This window comes from Mytilus galloprovincialis, chromosome 7 (assembly GCF_965363235.1).
Source record: "Mytilus galloprovincialis chromosome 7, xbMytGall1.hap1.1, whole genome shotgun sequence".
Taxonomy (NCBI): Eukaryota; Metazoa; Mollusca; class Bivalvia; order Mytilida; family Mytilidae; genus Mytilus; species Mytilus galloprovincialis.
Window position 1 is genome coordinate 42,040,458 of NC_134844.1, and position 19,250 is coordinate 42,059,707.

General features: G+C 31.7%; 1 protein-coding gene across 1 annotated transcript; it reads right to left on the reverse strand.

Annotated features, from left to right (window-relative positions):
• Positions 1 to 633: 633 nt before the first annotated feature.
• On the reverse strand, positions 634 to 19,238 carry LOC143083029 (uncharacterized). Its single transcript, XM_076259149.1, has 10 exons — positions 19,195 to 19,238; positions 14,626 to 14,794; positions 14,090 to 14,174; positions 11,032 to 11,370; positions 10,168 to 10,307; positions 5,336 to 6,910; positions 4,289 to 4,338; positions 2,355 to 2,416; positions 1,912 to 2,064; positions 634 to 1,103 (listed from the first exon to the last, which is right to left on the reverse strand). Exons 2-10 carry the CDS (start codon positions 14,791 to 14,793, stop codon positions 871 to 873), a joined length of 2,805 nt encoding a protein of 934 aa, XP_076115264.1. The 5' UTR covers position 14,794; positions 19,195 to 19,238; the 3' UTR covers positions 634 to 870.
• Positions 19,239 to 19,250: the final 12 nt, after the last annotated feature.

The following is a 19,250-nucleotide window of genomic DNA, read 5'->3' on the forward strand; positions in this document are numbered from 1 at the left end:
TTATTCAATAACTTAACAATTTGCACTTAAAAAAATTTAAAGGGTTCCATAGAGCCCTGTGTCTTGCTTGAAACTGCAAATGTCAGTGTAAGAGTGTAATGCTGACTTCCAAACACTTATATAAACACTTTCAAACAGAAAAGTTGTAAAACCACTACCATGACTACAGATACTATTTCCCGATCACGAAAAAGCTTTTTTCTAAGTTGGGTAAAATTTAATGAAAGTTTAACAAAGATATTGGTGTGTTCCAAAATGTTAGCCACAGACATGACTGAGCCTAAATGTTGATAAATCCAACAGGGTAGATGGAATGTAGGATCCCTTTGCCTAGCATCTTTGTCTTTTTATACAAACATTACAATAAAGCAATCCCCCTTTTCTTTTTGTATAAATAAATGTAGGAAAAAAGTGTCAGATATTTAAAAACATTCTTTGATGGATGATGAAATCACATAATTTCTTCATGAGAAATTTCCAAAAGAATTACATTCCTGTTTTACAATTTGGTTATTTCACAAAAAATATAAGCTGATTGCTTTCTGCTATTTATCCATCAAAAATGGTGGACAACAGTACTTCCTTAAAAAATGTCACTGTAATCAAGGTTTTATGACAAATAAGCAAAATCAAGGTTTTATGACAAATAAGCAAACATAATATTTTAAAATTGAAATGAAACATAATAACTATATTTATACAACAACAATTTTTTCACTATTTCTTATAAAATCGTGGATTTGAAATCAAAAATGGAATTCTCATGCATATAGACCAGAGTATTATGGATTTGAAATCAAAAATGGAATTCTCATGCATATAGACCAGAGTATTATGGATTTTAATTCACTTATGGCTTGCTGATATAGATCAAAGTACTATGGATTTGAATTCGCTAATGGCATGCTCACAAGTTTCCAATTTCCTATCTACTTTATATTTTGATTCTGCCAGTTTATTTTTGGTCTCCTTCATTTTTGTTGTCTTGTCAGTTAATTCATTAATTTCTGTTTTGAGATTATTCACCATATCAAGGTGGTATTTTAATATGGAATTTCTGCTTGCAACTGTCTCCATGTTAGATTCACATTTCACACAAACTTCTACAAATAGAAATATCATTTTATATAATTGTTGGATCTGTGGGCAAAAATAGATATCAGTTTGGATTTGATAGGTATGTGTGGGGTATACAGGATCATATATTATTGAGACATCAACGAAAACATCAACAAAAACTACCTAAAGACATCTTTAATCCTCATATTATCCTTCACTTTATACCATTGTCTATACAATATGACAAGCTCTAAATTGTCCTAAATTTTAAAAAGTCTTCAATATATAAGAACCAGATGTTTACAAAAGTGCACCTTACAATCAATATATATGCATTAAATATAGTTGACATATTGCTAATAGTATCTTAGAAAAAAACCTAACCATGGAAGTTTAACATTGACCAATGAACCATGAAAATGAGGTCAAGGTCAAATGATACCTGCCAGATAGACATATATACCTTACAATCCTTCCTTTCAACAAATTATGTCAAGGTTTTAGTGACAGAAGACAAAGGCTTGACAAAAAAGTGGTAAAATTAATTGGTTTGAAAAGACAAAATAAAGGCATTAATTCTGAAAATAGTTTGAAATATAATTTGGGAGAGAACATGGAACACTTTGAAGATTTGGACATGAGTGTATGGTCAATCATTCAACAGCTCACAAAGTAGCCTCTGAAATGAAGCTGCCAACTGGCCACCAGACCTGAACATTTAAGTTTTCTATCTAAACAACCCTTGTGGTTGCCAATCAGCTTTAAAAGTCACCCAGGCAACCATTTGAGTAGACTAAATTGAGGGCTGTTCAACCTGGACTGTTGCTAAATTTTCTATAGCTAAGATGTTACCTTTGTACTGTTTTTCAATATTGTCTTTCTCGTCCATATATTTATCCCTGTCCTTGTACAGTGTGTCTAGAAAGTCGTGTCTGGTATTTTCACTACACATAGATAGATAGGATATTATCCCTTTTCCATTCCCAGAATCAGAGTCTATACTACCTTTATCAATATAAGAGGAAAAACTATATTTTAATAAAATCTTGATAATCTAACTCAAATATGGAGAATGATAATAATGATTATAATATATTAATACAAGAGTTTCATTCGCCTCTATCATTTCTAAATGTTAACCTCTTACACCATGTACACAAACATTGAAGGGGCACTATAACTACAGTTAAGATATAAAAATTTTAAAAAAATCAAATATAATTTTTTTTATTAAATCCTGAATTAATGTGATATGGTGAAATACTTATTCACTTTTAACAGTCACTTATACTTACAAGTAGAAGTCTCACTTGATATACTATGAACTGGACTTGTACATGTTGTATTTGAATGTGTCCTGCAAAAAAATAAATAATTGTTTTATATGGAAATACATATATTCCTTTTTTCTATGGATTTCAATTATACCAGTAAAATAATCATGAAATCTGTGCAGCTTATGCTTCTACTACACAGCTACTTTTGCATAGGTACTATTTCTGTACTAAAAATTTGTAGTACTGGAAATCTACTTTTAATATTCAGTACTATTTTGTTACTCTAAAATTATTGTAATATTTAGGTACCTGTATTTTACAGTACTTTATTTGTACTTGAAATTAAGGTACTACAGAAAACATTTAGTACAAATCAAGTACTGTAAAATACAAGTACCTAAATATTACAATAGTTTTAAAGTAAAGAAATAGTACTAAATATTAAAAGTAAGTTTCCAGTACTGCATTTTTTTAGTACAGAAAAGGTACCTATGCAAAAGTAGCTGTGTAGAAAAATATTGCGATTTCTGGGACTTTTGTTAACAGCATACATGATATACTATACAATTATTGACTTTTGATGAGGTTGATACATTATGATTTATCTACTCAAGAGATATGATATTCACCAAGGTTAACAGTCAAGGTTATATGATATTCACCAAGGTTAACAGTCAAGGTTATATGATATTCACCAAGGTTAACAGTCAAGGTTATATGATATTCACCAAGGTTGACAGTCAAGGGTATATGATATTCACCAAGGTTGACAGTCAAGGGTATATGACATATCTCTTGGAATAATAAACCATTGCATCAACTGAAATCAAAAGTCAACAATTGTTTTATTATATGACTTTTTATTCTTCTCAAATGTTCTAGTATTTTCTCAAGATACTTTTAAACTGCTCAATAATTTTATACTAAATTTATCATCTGCTTTTGCTTTCTGCTTTTAGCCAATGAGAAATATTCAAGATTTTTTCATTTCATCTACTCAAATAATGACTGGATCGAATGTATTCTCCTACTTATTCTTTCTAATAGTCCTGTCAAATATCACAATACTCTGAAAGACTAATTGACAACTTATCAAAAATTTTGGACCGCAAAAATTATTATTTTCTTGGAACATAGCAAACTGACATGTGTCATATATCTGTCATACAGATGCAGTTACATCTATCAAAGGTCATCAAGTTATTTGAATATAATACTATGATTTCTCCTTGATAGCAACATTTCCTTCTTGCATTTTTTGTACACTTGTAAGACAGGGCCTTTTGTGCACAGTCAACTAAATTGACCAGATTTAGGTTTATCTCACTGTTGACACATTACAGTAACCTATAATTCCTTAAATCCCCCTTGCTTTAACTTTTGTGTAAAGCTGTCTTATTGACAATCAAACCAGATCTCCTATCTTTATATTGGTTTCCTACCTGCATTATCAATTGATTATTTAATATCTTGACACTAATCTCATTATTTAAATATATTTTTGACATTTTTAACTATAAACATGATAAAACCCAGTCTCCACAATCAACTTTTGAATCCACAAGCTTGAAGCTCAAAATTTAACGAAAATTTGAGTTGGATTCTGTTGACTTGTACAAAAGCTCAAAAGCAATTTTACAAGCCTGGGCTGGTGGTCTTTTGGTTAAGTGCGTCTGTTTGTTTTTCTCACACATCATTGTCAACATAATGGAAATTTATGCAGCTGTCATACAAGTGAGAAGTTTAGCTAGCTATACATGCTATAAAAGCAGATTTAATCCTACATTTTCTACACAAGAAAAAAACTTTACCAAGCCAGGAATATGACAGTGGTTATTCATTTGTTTGATGTGTTTGAGGTTTTGATTTTGCCATTTGATTACAGACTTTGCTCCTTGGATTTTCCTTTGAGTTCAGTATTTTTGTTTTTTTACTTTTTACAAAACATGTACCTCTGATCAGCTGATGAAACCTCCATCTCTATTGAATCCTCGTCCTCTATCTGTAAGGCAAAATAAAATCAGATATAATTATATTAAGCAGATCCTAATATCAAACTGGGAAAAAAATATATAGATCTAAATCTTAATAAAAAAAAAACATTATTCAATGTAGATTTGCTGGCTAACACATATAACTCTTAATTTCAAATGTGATTTATCAAATGTTCCAAAAATTCTTTACCATGTTTACCAATTAGAAACTAGTCATTGAGACTTGATGAAATATGTTTTATAGTTTTTAGTCAGGAAACTACATAGAGGCTAGAGTAGAAAAGTTAGATTTTGCTGATCATCATGATCATAGGTGAAATAATATTGAAATATGCCTCTGGGTGCAGATTTTCCCTCTGTGTTGGAGACAAATTGGTGGCCATCTTCTGTTTTCTGCCCTTTGGTTGGGTTGTTGTCTCTTTGACACATTCCACATTGCCATTCTCAAATTTATTTATGACATTCATTTAAAGAAGAAATTGAAATTTAAATAAAATGAAATGCTTAGTGTCTTTCCTATTTATATCATGTATATCAGTTAAACTCCCCTCTTTTTACATGTTTTATTTGAATATTATGGTAAATGCAACAATGTTTTGTAAAAAAGTTGCCACCTAATTTTTCAGACCCTGTTCAATTTAAGTACATGTATTTACATTTTCAACATCCCCTTCTTGAAAACAATTAAAAAATATCTTTACAAGTCATGTATTACAATTAATCATTGAGCAGGGCAACTGAAGCACACTTTCGGGTGCAGGATTTTCTCACTGTGTTGAAGACCATTGATGGCCTTTGTTTATTTCTTGCTCTTTGGTTGGGTTGTTGTCTCTTTGACACATTCCCCAGTTACATTCTCAATTTTATATGGGTCTATTTAGGGCTAAATATGGAAATATATGGTCTTCACCAAATGTGGACTATCTAATCATGCTAATGTCAACATTTCTTAATGTCTTGTTCCCTGTGACAAATACCCCATTTCTTGTCTTCAAATAAAAATACCTTTATGTACTTGATTTGGTGGTCTTTGTCATTACAGCTTGATGAAATAGAAGTTATGTCTTTCCTTTTGCAACCACTTGATGTACTAGACACTACTGTAATCGCTGGAGATTTTTGTGATGCTGTCATGTCTGTAACATGCTGTGAACTTGACTCGTCTGAATATCTGGTATTTAAGAATTTGTTCACAATCATACTCATTGTTGTATTTGGCTTTGGTAAAGCCTTTGAATGAGATTCACTGTTAATTGATTTTTGGGCATTTTCTTTTGGAATTTTTTTGACCGTCATGTGTCTTTCTTCATGACTATTACTAGATTTCAATGTGTCAACTGTGGATGGTATTGACTGTTTTAGAACCAACCCTTGAGATGTTAAAAAATCTGTAGCTTTTGATGCAGGAATAACACAAAATGTCTGTCTGGACCAAGGAACTCCAATTTCAGTTTCACAATCAGATGTTTGAGTTAAGTAATTACTTGGTGTAATATCATCATCAGTATCAGTACTACATGCTGATTGGTGATTTTCTGTAGAAATTCGTTTGAAATGTGACACTAGATTTTTTTTTGTTATTTGACTAATTCCTTGATGAATATTCCCAGATACAGGAAAACTAGCCACTCTTTTCATTCTTGCATTTTTACCTCTAAGAACAATTGGAACATTTTTCGGAACATAACCAGGTTTGGTAGATATTCTATCAACTGGACTTCCTAAACTGTCAGTAATCTGAATTTGATTCCCTTTAATAGCATAATATACTTTCTGCTTCTTTTTTACAGGCTCTGGCACTTTTCCAGTGATTTGATTATTCGAATCTAAAGGTAAACTCAAATTGTTACCATGATTACTATCGGATATCTCTGCCACATTTATATCCTGTGAAATAAGAGAGTTATTCACTTTGCTCTGATGTTCAGGTGATGAATCAACCAACGTTTCATGTCTTTTGATGTTACAGATAGGAGCTGGTGTTAAATTTTTCATCTTTGTAAAAGAATCTACACTGCTGATAGCACTAGAAGTTGATGTCACTTTAGTCAATTCTGCTGACTTTGCAGAAGGTTTTATTCTACTATCAGATCTTCCTTGGTTGCTAACACTTGATGAAGTTGATAAATTGGTTTCTGATCTAGATGAGATTATAATTTTCAAACCTTCCTTTTTTTCATGACTTGCAATGGGAGTTGCAGACAATGTGACCTTCCTTTGTAATGGTTTAATTAAACCTTTTTTGGACTCTGGTGAAGTTTTTGTACATACATGTAAAGATGAGCATGTTGAAGATGAAAGTTTTAAGCATCCTTTATTTGGTTTATGATTAGGAGAGATTTTCAAATCATGATCGGATGTAGAAGATTGCACTCTGTCATTTCCAAAGGTTGATTTTGTTCCGGTAATTTTTCGTATCAGTTCTGTCTGTTGCTGTGAAAAACGAGTGTTTTGACAAACAGGTTGTTCAGTTTCTTTGTTAAGTTTGCTGTAGTCCATTGATTCTTGTCCCATCTTTTTCAACATTGTGGAGATCTTTTCATTACCACAGCTGCAAGCAATATCTAATGCTGTCATTCCCTGTTGATAAATAGGAGGTTCAAAACATATTTGTATAATGATGTTCAGTCAAAACTAAATAAAACAAAAAGTGTAAATTAATATCATGACCATATATTATATCAAAGAGCTGAAAAGCTCTGAGGGGAAAGACGGCCATTGTTTCTATAATTTTTTTTTAGAGGGGTATCTTTTGATAGTCCATATAAAGAATGAAAAAAAGAACAGCCAGAACATGTAGAAAGGTTGACAATATTGAAATCAATTGTTGTTTAATGTAATTTCGTTTCCTTAGTTTAGGATTCAATTTGGACCAATGGAAGAGATCTGCATCTTCTAAATCTAAACATTCCATTAAGTTGATAGTTGATTATCTAAAATTCAACTGAATTCTGTCATTTGACAACTACGACAATACTTTTTGAAATCTTAATTGTGTTCCACTGAACTGCAGACTAGGAATGCTAGGGCCATTTTCCATTTTTTTTGTGACAGTACTCTAAGATTTTTAATTTTTTTCTGAAGAAAGTGAGGACTGAAAAATCCATTCAGTTTTAAATTTCCATTGATAAAATTCCCTGTTACAACTCTCATCACAGGGATACAGGTACTAACAAAAACCAATATGATTGATGTAAACTGTGTGAAGCTTGTTTCCAAATCCTACACTTTAAAATATTTGTAAATTTCATGAATAAATAGGTTTAAATTACAAAATGCAAAATATTTAATTTGATTTTTTCTTTTTACCATTACAATGATTAATGGAAGACTACTATAATCATATACTAAGTGTCACATTTTCAGTGTTCAGATACATTAACTTTTATTTGAGTGGATAATTACTCATCAATTGAGGTGCTCCTGTATTGGAGGAAGATTCTCAAAACTGAATTTTACAGAAAAAAATGGAAAAAATCGTTTCGCTCCCCAATCTCATGTATCCCCACGGCCTTTATTTACTTTGAAAATTACAAGGTTGACCTACAAATTAAAGCATTGCATGTTGATGTTTGAATCATCTACAGCAAACATAATAAAATTGAGAATGGAAATGGGGAATGTGTCAAAGAGACAACAACCCGACCATAGAAAACAGCAGAAGGTCACCAACAGGCCGGCTAGGTCTTCCATGTAGCGAGAAATTCCCGCACCCAGAGGCGTCCTTCAGTTGGCCCTTAAACAAAAATATACTAGTTCAGTGATAATGAATGCCATACTAATTTCCAAATAGTACACAAGAAACTAAAATTAAAATAATACAAGATTAACAAAGGCCAGAGGCTCCTGACTTGGGACAGGCGCAAAAATGCAGCGGGGTTAAACATGTTTATGAGATCTCAACCCTCCCCTATACCTCTAGCCAATGTAGAAAAGTAAATAAGTATGTTTAAATTTAACAAATACTAAATTTTTAATTCGTGCACGAACTCTGAGAATGATTTAAACAACCAGTGAAGGATTTCCCTCCTTCTACATAGTGGTGCATTCCAACAATGAAGTCACTATAAAATATAATGTAAGTTGGATATATTTAGAATATCTTGTCATACTGATTTTTCCGGATTGTAATAGAAACGTAAATAGTATAAAGGAGAGCTCAAGATACGATATTTTCGCAAGAAACAGAAGGGAAATGTGTAAAAAAAGTGTTTTAAGTCAATCTATTCATTTGTGTGTTTCCTTCTCATCAATCTCAGTAAGATTTGTTGGGGTGTTTTCAGTACTAAACTAGAGGCTCTAAAGAGCCTGTGTCGCTCACCTTGGTCTATGTGCATATTAAACAAAGAACACAAATGGATTCATGACAAAATTGTATTTTGGTGATGGTGATGTGTTTGAAGTTCTTACTTTACTGAACATTCTTGCTTCTTACAATTATATCTATAATGAACTTTGCCCATTAGTAACAGAGAAAAATATTTGGAAAAAATTTACATAAATTTACCAAATTAATGAAAATTGTTAAAAATTGACTATAAAGGGCAATAACTCCTTAAGGGGTCAATTGACCATTTAGGTCATGTGGACTTATTTGTAGATCCTACTTTGATGAACATTATCGCTGTTTACAGTTTATCGCTTCCTATAATAGTATTCAAGATAATAACCAAAAACAGCAAAATTTCTTTAAAAATTACCAATTGGAGGGCAGCAACCCAATAACCGGTTGTCCTATTCATTTGAATATTTCAGGGCAGATATATATTGACTTGATTAACAATTTAACTCCTTGTCAGTTTTCCTCTAAATGATTTGGGTTTCAGAGTTATAGGCAAAAAACTACATTTTACCCCTGTTCTATTTTTAGCCGTGGTGGCCATCTTGATTGGTTGACCGGGTCACGCCACACATTTTTTAAACTAATTACCCCAAAGATAATTGTGGCCAAGTTTGGATTAATTTGGCCCAGTAGTTTCAGAGGAGAAGATTTTTGTAAAAGATAACTAAGATTTACGAAAAATGGTTAAAAATTGACTATAAAGGGCAATAACTCCTAAAGGGGTCAACTGACCATTTCGGTCATGTTGACTTATTTGTAAATCTTACTTTGATGAACATTATTGCTGTTTACAGTTGATCTCTATCTATAATAATATTCAAGATAATAACCAAAAACAGCAAAATTTCCTCAAAATTACCAATTCAGGGGCAGCAACCCAACAACGGGTTGACCGATTCATCTGAAAATTTCAGGGCAGATAGATCTTGACCTGACAAACATTTTTACTCCATGACAGAGTTCCTCTAAATGTTTTGGTTTTTGAGTTATAAGCCATAAACTGCATTTTACCCCTATGTTCTATTTTTAGCCGTGGCGGCCATCTTGGTTGGTTGACCGGGTCACGCCACACATTTTTTAAACTAGATACCCTAATGATGATTGTGGCCAAGTTTGGTTCAATTTGGCCCAGTAGTTTCAGAGGAGAAGATTTTTGTAAAAGTTAACGACGACGGACGACGGACGACGGACGACAGACGACGGACGACGCCGGACGCAAAGTGATGGGAAAAGCTCACTTGGCCCTTCGGGCCAGGTGAGCTAAAAATGAATGAGGTGAGGGGATGTCAGTGTGGTCAACCACATAGGGGATTGACGACTTGAAGCCATCTTTCCCCCAAAACAAGTGACTTCATAGCGCCAGCATCACAGTGACTTACCATGTGCTGCTGATCATTTTCGCAGTTTAAAAGTTTCAGTCTATCTTATTCATCAACAAAAATTGATACCCACTAAAATAAATGGATCCACAGTATGAATGTGACAAAAAAGTTACCTGATTGTTTTTAAGCCCAAAATCAAAAAGTATGGGTTCCAACATGAATTGAATAGTATTATAGTTCTTGGAGCATCTGGCTAAAATATGCACTGGAGTATCACCACTGGCATTCACACAGTTCACAATGTAATTCAATTCTAAAAAAATAAAAGAACAATGTCCCAATTTTTCTGTGTTATATTATCAATAAGGAAGTTACCATTTAATTTTTAGGAGGGTTGGAGCTAGGAAGAAAAATTTTGTCCTTTGTATTCAGTTGTAATCTCTGTCTTGCCTTTTTTTTTCACTCTATTCGGTCATGCCCTTTTTTTTTTTTATAGTTTATCCTCACTTTTTTTACATAAATTTTCATCCTGCTGTTTTTTTTGCCAAGTTGCTCATCCGGCCTTTTTTTTTAACTAAAAAATCCTGTCCTGTCTATTTTTCAAATTTCTATGAAAAGATTTTTTAAACAAGAGTTCACCAACAATGGACCACAACAGAAATGAAGTGATGGCAAAAGCTCACTTTCCCATTTTAAAATCTGAAATACCATCAAATTTTGTGAACATCCATGTCATTTGGTTTCCAGTGAAAAGTTGTTTCATTGACAATCATACCACATCAACTTATTTTTAAACAATTTTGTAACTTCTCCCTCAAAATATTTTTCATAATTTAAGTTATATTAAAGTCATATACCATATAGCAGGTAATTTTCTTGGGGTGTAAATTTCACTTATCTTCATTGATAGAACAAAATCACCAAAATAATTTCCACTAATTTAAAAGTACACATGCAAAGGTATTGACAAAAGTTTTAAATCCTCCGAAATTTTACGCCTGTTAAAATTACCCGCTATATGATATATATATACTTACTAGGGTAATCTCCTTTATACCGGTATGTTTTTTTAAACCTGGTAATTATACTGTAAATCCATGAAATATAATAAGCCTGTTTGTTTTTGCTGATGTTATCTTGTAAAGGGAGACAACACATATGTAAAGGCATATTTCCATCCTTGTTTTTGACAGTTAGATTGTCTTTCCAGAAGATATCAACGAGTTCATTGATGATATTTCCCATCTCATGAAAAGCTATGTCATTATTTTCTTGTAATAACTCTATCATTTTATGAAGGACTGAATGTCTCTCTCCCGAACATTTTGGTCTATACATCTTTTCTCTACGCAGCCATTTAACTAATTCCACTTTACCTACAATAGAGTTCATAACTACGATAAAGACAACTGTCATTACTACGATAAAACTTCATTATAATCATTTAAATATTCAAATATTGTAGATTCATTATTATTTTTTAGATCTTGTGGCTTGAATCACAAAATGAAATATTCAATGAAAAACAATTGTCTATCATGTTTATAGGCTTGTATGCAGACTTCAATAAAACTATGAAACTAAATAATCCTTGAAAATTTGAACTCACAAAAATAATGAATCCATAGTACAATAGTTTCAAGATATATCTATTATGAACATTTAATATCTGCTCTTAGGTTGGGTTGTTGTCTCTTTGACATATTACCCATTTCCATTCTGAATTTTTATTGTGGAGCAGGTTCTAGTGATCATTCTGGAGAACCTGGCTTAACGTTACTACACTTTTTTTGTTCAGGGGCCTCCAGGTGTAGCATTTTCTTGCTTTGTTGTAGACTCATTGTTAGCCTTGGGCTGCTTTCTGCTCTTTGATCAGATTATTGTCTCTTCATTTGCTCTTTGACACATTTCACGTTTCATTTTCATTTTTATTACAAGGAAATTTTAACATTATTAACTAGACAGAACATCTAGCCTGTATTCATGAGTTATTCAGGGTGTTGACAACAGACAAGTAATCAAGTGTGAGGAATGGATTCTTTTGGAATATACACATTAAGGCTATTTATTAAACTAGAGGCTCTAAAGAGCCTGTGTCGCTCACCTTGGTCTATGTGAATATTAAACAATGGACACAGATGGATTCATGACAAAATTGTGTTTTGGTGATGGTGATGTGTTTGTAGATCTTACTTTACTAAACATTCTTGCTGCTTACAATTATCTCTATCTATAACAGTACTTTCTGTGGAAAATGTTATTGAAAATCTTCGAATTTTAAAAAAATTGTTAAAAATTGACTATGATGAAGGGCAATAACTCCTTAGGGGGTCAATTGACTATTTTGGTCATAGTGACTTATTTTTAGTTCTTACTTTGCTGTACATTATTGCTGTTTACAGTTTATCTCTATCTATAATAATATTCAAGATAATAACTAAAAAACAGCAAAATTTCCTCAAAATTACCAATTCAGGGGCAGCAACCTAACAACTGATTATCCGATTCATCTGAAAATTCCAGGGCAGATAGATCGTGACCTGATCAACAATTTTACTTCCTGTCAGATTTGCTCTTAATGCTTTGGTTTTTGAGTTATAAGCCAAAAACTGCATTTTACCCCCATGTTCTATTTTTAGCCATGGCGGCCATCTTGGTTTGTTGGCCGAGTTACTGGACACATTTTTTTAACTAGATACCCCAATGATGATTATGGCTAAGTTTGGTTAAATTTGTAGTAGTTTCAGAGGAGAAGATTTTTCTAAAAGATTACTAAGATTTACGAAAAATGGTTAAAAATTGACTATAAAGGGCAATAACTCCTAAAGTGGTCAACTGACCATTTTGGTCATATTAACTTATTTGTAGATCTTACTTTGCTGAACATTATTGCTCTTTACAGTTTATCTCTATCTATAATAATATTCAAGATAATAACCAAAAACAGCAAAATTTCCTTAAAATTACCATTTCAGGGGCAGCAACCCAACAACGGAATGTCCGATTCATCTGAAAATTTCAGGGCAGATAGATCTTGACCTGATGAACAATTTTACTTCCTGTCAGATTTGCTCTAAATGCTTTGGTTTTTGAGTTATAAGCCAAAAACTGCATTATACCCCTATGTTCTATTTTTAGCCATGGCGGCCATCTTGGTTGATTGGGCGGGTCACCGGACACATTTTTTAAACTAGATATCCCAATGATGATTATGGCCAAGTTTGGTTAAATTTGGCCCAGCAGTTTCAGAGGAGAAGATTTTTCTAAAAGATTACTAAGATTTACGAAAAATGGTTAAAAATTGACTATAAAGGGCAATAACTCCTAAAGTGGTCAACTGACCATTTTGGTCATGTTGACTTATTTGTAGATCTTACTTTGCTGAACATTATTGTTGTTTACAGTTTATCTCTATCTATAATAATATTCAAGATAATAACCAAAAACAGCAAAATTTCCTTAAAATTACCATTTCAGAGGCAGCAACCCAACAACAGAACGTCCGATTCATCTGAAAATTTCAGGGCAGATAGATCTTGACCTGATGAACAATATTACCCCCGTGTCAGATTTGCTCTTAATGCTTTGGTTTTTGAGTTATAAGCCAAAAACTGCATTTTACCCCTATGTTCTATTTTTAGCCATGGCGGCCATCTTGGTTGGTTGGCCGGGTCACCGGACACATTTTTTAAACTAGATACGTACCCCAATGATGATTGTGGCCAAGTTTGGTTAAATTTGGCCCAGTAGTTTCAGAGGAGAAGATTTTTGTAAAAGTTAACGCAGGACGACGACGACGGACGCCGGACGCCAAGTGATGAGAAAAGCTCACTTGGCCTTTCGGCCAGGTGAGCTAAAAAAAGAAGCTATCTATTAAAACTTGTTTTTGCTTGTAAAAGTCTAAGCATGTCTTTACTTAGTAGTGTCTCTATAGCTCAGACAGATCCATATTGCCATATTTTTGTGCCTAGATGTGTATTGCATTGTAAACAATGAATTGACAATTTTTTTGAATATAATTTAATTTTTAACTGAATAAATTTGAGTAATTTGAGGCTTGAGAAGTTGCCCATAAATTCATAACAATTATAATACCAAGTGCAGCAGCCCAATGGAGCATGGTAAGTCGATACTCTGGATTAGGATCAGGAATATCTCCATTCACATCCAATCCTCCAGTCTGAAATATAATATCAGCTGGTTAAAATTTATTAATACCTTAGCTATGTTAGCTAATGTCACATCACTTTACAGTTTACACCATCTATATATCATGTATATCTTTCAGTCTGAGTGACACTTTTCCCCGAAATTCTTGATAATCAGGCAGCAAATTCTTTTATCGGGTATCGTATATTTCAATATTGTTGATGGGGTTTGTGTTGATCAGTATTTAGTTTTCTATGTTGTGTTTTGAGAATTGTATGTCTTTTCATATTTGTTTATTGCTTTTTTTTTTTTGTGATGACATTGTTCATGTTGCTAGTATGTTTTGAACTAATAAATCTGTATATCCCTTCGGTATCCTCCGTCTTTCTTTGCCATGTTTACATGTTTGTTTACAAACCTACATGACCCACTTCTAAAAACCCACTAAATCAAAAAGGACTATAATTATATATCAGACTTACCTCCTCACACATGAATGTTTTAATCAACTTATCTAATGCAGAAAAATCTGTACCAGTTCTTTTTACATTAACCATTTCTACTATAATAGGATGATGTTTGGTTTTGCAGTCAACATAACAAAATGGGGGACATAGCAAATGTTGTGTTTCTTCATTATCTGATGCCATCCTAAAATATAAAATAAAGATTTCAATAACTTACTAAATATACATGTACATAATGTACTTGAAGGTCTGTATTCTTTAATCAAGTTAATGGTTAAGGTATATTTTTCTCTTTTTTTGGCTGCTTCTTTCCTGTTTTTCTTTAAAATGTTAATATGGGGACGAAGTCCCCAATAACAGTAGAAAATTCAAAAAAAAAAAAAAAAAAAAAATCGGGAAAATTTTCCTGATATTTTCATTGTACTAATGAACTCAATATCGTTCAATTTTTTTTTGGTCGCGTTTTTGAATTTCCGGATTTGCGCAGAAATCTACAATGTACTTCCTTTTTCTGGTCTCGTTTGTATGAAACTTTGAGTAAAATATATATTTATCAGTATAGTATAAAATAGGAAGGAATTTTTTTTTTCCAATTTCATTTTTTTATAATTCCTTGATATGAAAAAAAAACGTTACCTGATGATAGTGTTTCTTTGTTTACATTGCATATGACGTCATAACTAAAATAACGTCACAACTAAAATCCCTACCAACAGAACCAAAATCGGAAACATTACCGTATTTCCATTTCTTTTTTTTAACAAATATTTAAGTTACAAAAAAATAATTCATACAGACTTCGTCCCCATTTACAGGTAATGCCTGCCTCATATTATAAATACTGTTCAGGTTATTCTTGATATTTTCGCCTCTTATTTATGTTATTCTCTTGAAATCCTTACTAAACACAGATGTTTTACCTCATTAAGTGTGGTTCCAGGTGGTTGAATTGTAAGGTTAATTAACATTATCTCCGATTTATTAGACTCTCATTCAAATTTTTCTTTAGAAGACAAAGCATGGTCTTTCAATGTTGTCATTATTTGATTAAGATGCATGACCTTTTTGTATATAGGTGTGGGTCTTAAAGTTAACCAATTTTGATAACTTATCAACTTGTAGGAGTCGATATTTGCAACTTTTTGATTCTGGTCAATTATTTCTTGCTTAACAATATTTGACTTAATTAGTCATATTTTGTCTTGCATAAAAGGGAGACAAATCCTAAAACTTACAAATTTAGACCTCTAAGATATGTAAGAGTCAAAAACAGATTCAGACTTATTTATGTCTGAGCTCTGACTGCAGAATAGTCCAGTCAAACTAAGATTTAACCTCAAACTTAAATTGCAACAGAAAATGATTTAGTTCTACATGTTCTAATCTATAGTATTATGCCCTTTATATACACAGAAAAAGTCCCATAAAATGTAAGTTGAGGAAAACTCAAAATAAGCATTTTTAAATTTCCTATGGAAATTAACATTGGAAGGGGAGATAACTCTGCAAAAAATTAGTCCTTTTTCGGTCAGTTTTTGATAGACTTTCTTGAAATTTGTGTAAAGTACGATACTTTGACGGGGTTATAAGTTTGTATTTGACTAAATTACATAATCTTCTGCTCATGAAATGCACAAAACTGAAGTGTTAAGGGTAGTTTTATTTTTTGTGTGTGCATTTTCATTAAAGAAATTGCAAATTTGAAGCTTTGTGACCATTTTGAAAAAATAATGTGAAAATTTGGTATTGTTTATATCTGTGTATTATATTCTTTCAGCATTTTACTTTTCTAAAGAAACTTTAAACCACAAAAAGAAGAATACATGCTTAATTACTTTTTATCAAAATTTAGATTCTTTACCTTGACATGTTGAAAAATTCAATAAATGGTCAACTAATGAATTACGAAATCTAGATAATAGCTTGATAAAAGATATGAAAACACATTTAGAGTTGTTTGTTATACAATAAAGACTGCTAAAAAATCAAGAATCAATACATTCTGATGAATGGAAGTCTCAGTAAAGTTATAATTTTCTATCAATTTTTATTGATATTTCTGACTTTTTTTACAAGAGTTATCTCCCTTTTCAATTCTCCATAGGAATTTTAAATGGTGATTTTTTTAGTCTTTCTCAAGTAAGATTTTATGGGACTTTTTTCTGTATATTTGGGGTATAATACTAAAGATTAAAACTTAAAAATCTTATGCATGTTATCATGGTTATGTTGCAATTACTTTCAGGTTAGGTCAAATTTATGCTAGATTGGCTGGACTAGAAGGGCATATACATGTAGCATACATTTCAATATCATTAGGAACAATAACATATATTATGCAATACACAGACAGTCATCTCAGTAGATATGTAACATAAAAAATAATTAAATAGCCTCCTTGATGCTATTTTGCCAGCTCCAGCAAAATAGCGATTAATAGAGAGTTTTGCTATTTTGCCGGTCTTATTTTAGATTTTTAATCAGACTATGTCATGTATGTGAAAAACATATTTGATTAAAAATTCAATTAATATTATGTCGACTCTGAGACAAGGTTTTCTTCGGTGCACAAGGTTTATAGTAATTAAGAAATAATTCACTTATTTTACCCTGAGAGTTAGCGAGGGGTAAAATAAGAATAAAAATACCCAACCCATGGTCATGATGGTTGAATGAAAACAAATCTACGACTGCCATGAATTACATGTAATTCTGTAATTTTGTTAACTGTGAAAGCCCTATACATACAATACTGTTTTGGCTGTTCTGTTTTATCCAATTTTGATGATATTAGTAATTTTATATTATTCAATGATTAATTTTTTCAATTACATAGTTTCTTCCAATGTAATTTTATTCGTTCTGAGGCATACAAGAAGCTTTGAAACGCCTGGTATTTCCATTGAATTTTTTGCTTACCAAAACATACTTGTGATGTCACCTTGTTTTGTTGCCATGCTTTAGACAATAACATCATTTTGCTGAATTTTCGTTTTATGAAATTTTATAATAAAAAATTAATTGAAATGAAGGTATTTGTTTATTTTGCTGTAGAATAGAGATAAATATTGTATCTGTTTCTTGGCTTTCGTAAACTGGTGGGTTTTGTTGTCGAAAATTGAGAATATCTGGTAGTATAAATAAGTTGGTCGTAACACGGAACAGTCTTCTTCTTTAGGTTTCTAGCTGTAATATCTGCAATTATTCCGGGAACGTCACGCACAAACCTTTGGGACGAATATACAATTGGTATCGCCGTAGCGACGTTACGTAACAAGTAAATGTCCCGCGACGTTCCCGGAATAATCGCAGATATAACACTGGTGATCCTTCAATTATTGAAGATTATTCGTTTCAATGTTGTGTATTACTGCGTTTGCGCTTAACATGCTTAAGGTAGATATATTGCGATTATACTGGTTGACGATAATAGGTCGTCATATTAGAGTGTTTTATACTTCCTTTCTGACCTTACTCCTTAATTTTTGTTGTTACAATTTAAGTCCAAATAACAGTCAGGGATATAACTCTATAGGGTTATTAAAGGAAAATAACATACATTTGTTATTGTAGACTAAAAAATCAAAGAACTGTGATAACATACATATGTTACATGTTTCAAAGAGACAATATACATCATTAGTTTTGTTAAAATTTGTAAAAGTTCTATTGGTATTACTTTTGTCTATATGTATACTTAACTATTGAAAGATATAACAGTTCATAGTTTGCCATTTTGCATAATACATGCACCTATATGTTATCACAGAAAAAATATGCCTGTAATAACTTAAGGGTGTTATCACAGCTTCTATATATCACTTCAAAGGATAAGCTCAGACATAGATCATGCTTAATTACAATGTATTTTAATTTATTGTAAGAAATAATGACCAGAGCATGTAATGAGTTTCTGCTGCAAGTTTCTCAGTAATTCCCAAGTGTCTTATATAATAAGTTACATTCCTTTAATAACTAAGCCTTGTTATTACAGCTAAGTTTATCTCTTAATAGCCTCGTCTCATTGATTTACCATGGTTAATCAAAAATGAATTAATTTAATTAAGAAATTAGTTATCAAGGCTATGCATTTAGTTTCTGCGCAAAGTTTCAAGAGTTCCCTAGAGCCCACTAAAAATAAAATAATTTTACAAATAACAAACATATGTTATTACAGATTTAGAAAATTTTAGGAAGAAAATCTGTAATAACACACGCAAGTTATTTTCTGTAATAACCCTATTGAGTTATATATCTCTGACTGAATAATTATTAAAACTTTTAAAAAGGCTACTTTTATAATTATTTAATTATCACAGCAAAATAATAATTTTACCATTTAATACGTCATAATTATTTGGAGTTACATGATCTTACATTGTATATAATATAATTTATTTAGTTTTTCCAGTCAGAAAAAATATTTTGATAAAACTGTAAAATAATCACAAATGGAAGAGTTTAAAAATGATGCGGTACATAAGAAAGGGAAGGGAAACCTATAAATTATAGTTCTTTTTCTATTTTCTTGAAATATTGGACAGGTAAACAGAATGAAATGACCACAGTTTATAAACTATTTACCCTAATAAGTTTTTAAAAGAGGGGGACGTCAATTAATCTTGCTCTTTTCTTTTGAA

Excerpts from the sequence above, each read along its gene's own strand:
- LOC143083029 (XM_076259149.1), bottom strand. The coding sequence starts at position 14,793 with ATGGCATCAGATAATGAAGAAACACAACATTTGCTATGTCCCCCATTT. Across the intron at positions 14,175-14,625 it reads AAACATTCATGTGTGAGGAG|ACTGGAGGATTGGATGTGAA; the intron begins GTAAGTCTGATA and ends ATTATATTTCAG. Across the intron at positions 2,417-4,288 it reads GTTTCATCAGCTGATCAGAG|GACACATTCAAATACAACAT; the intron begins GTACATGTTTTG and ends ATTTTTTTGCAG.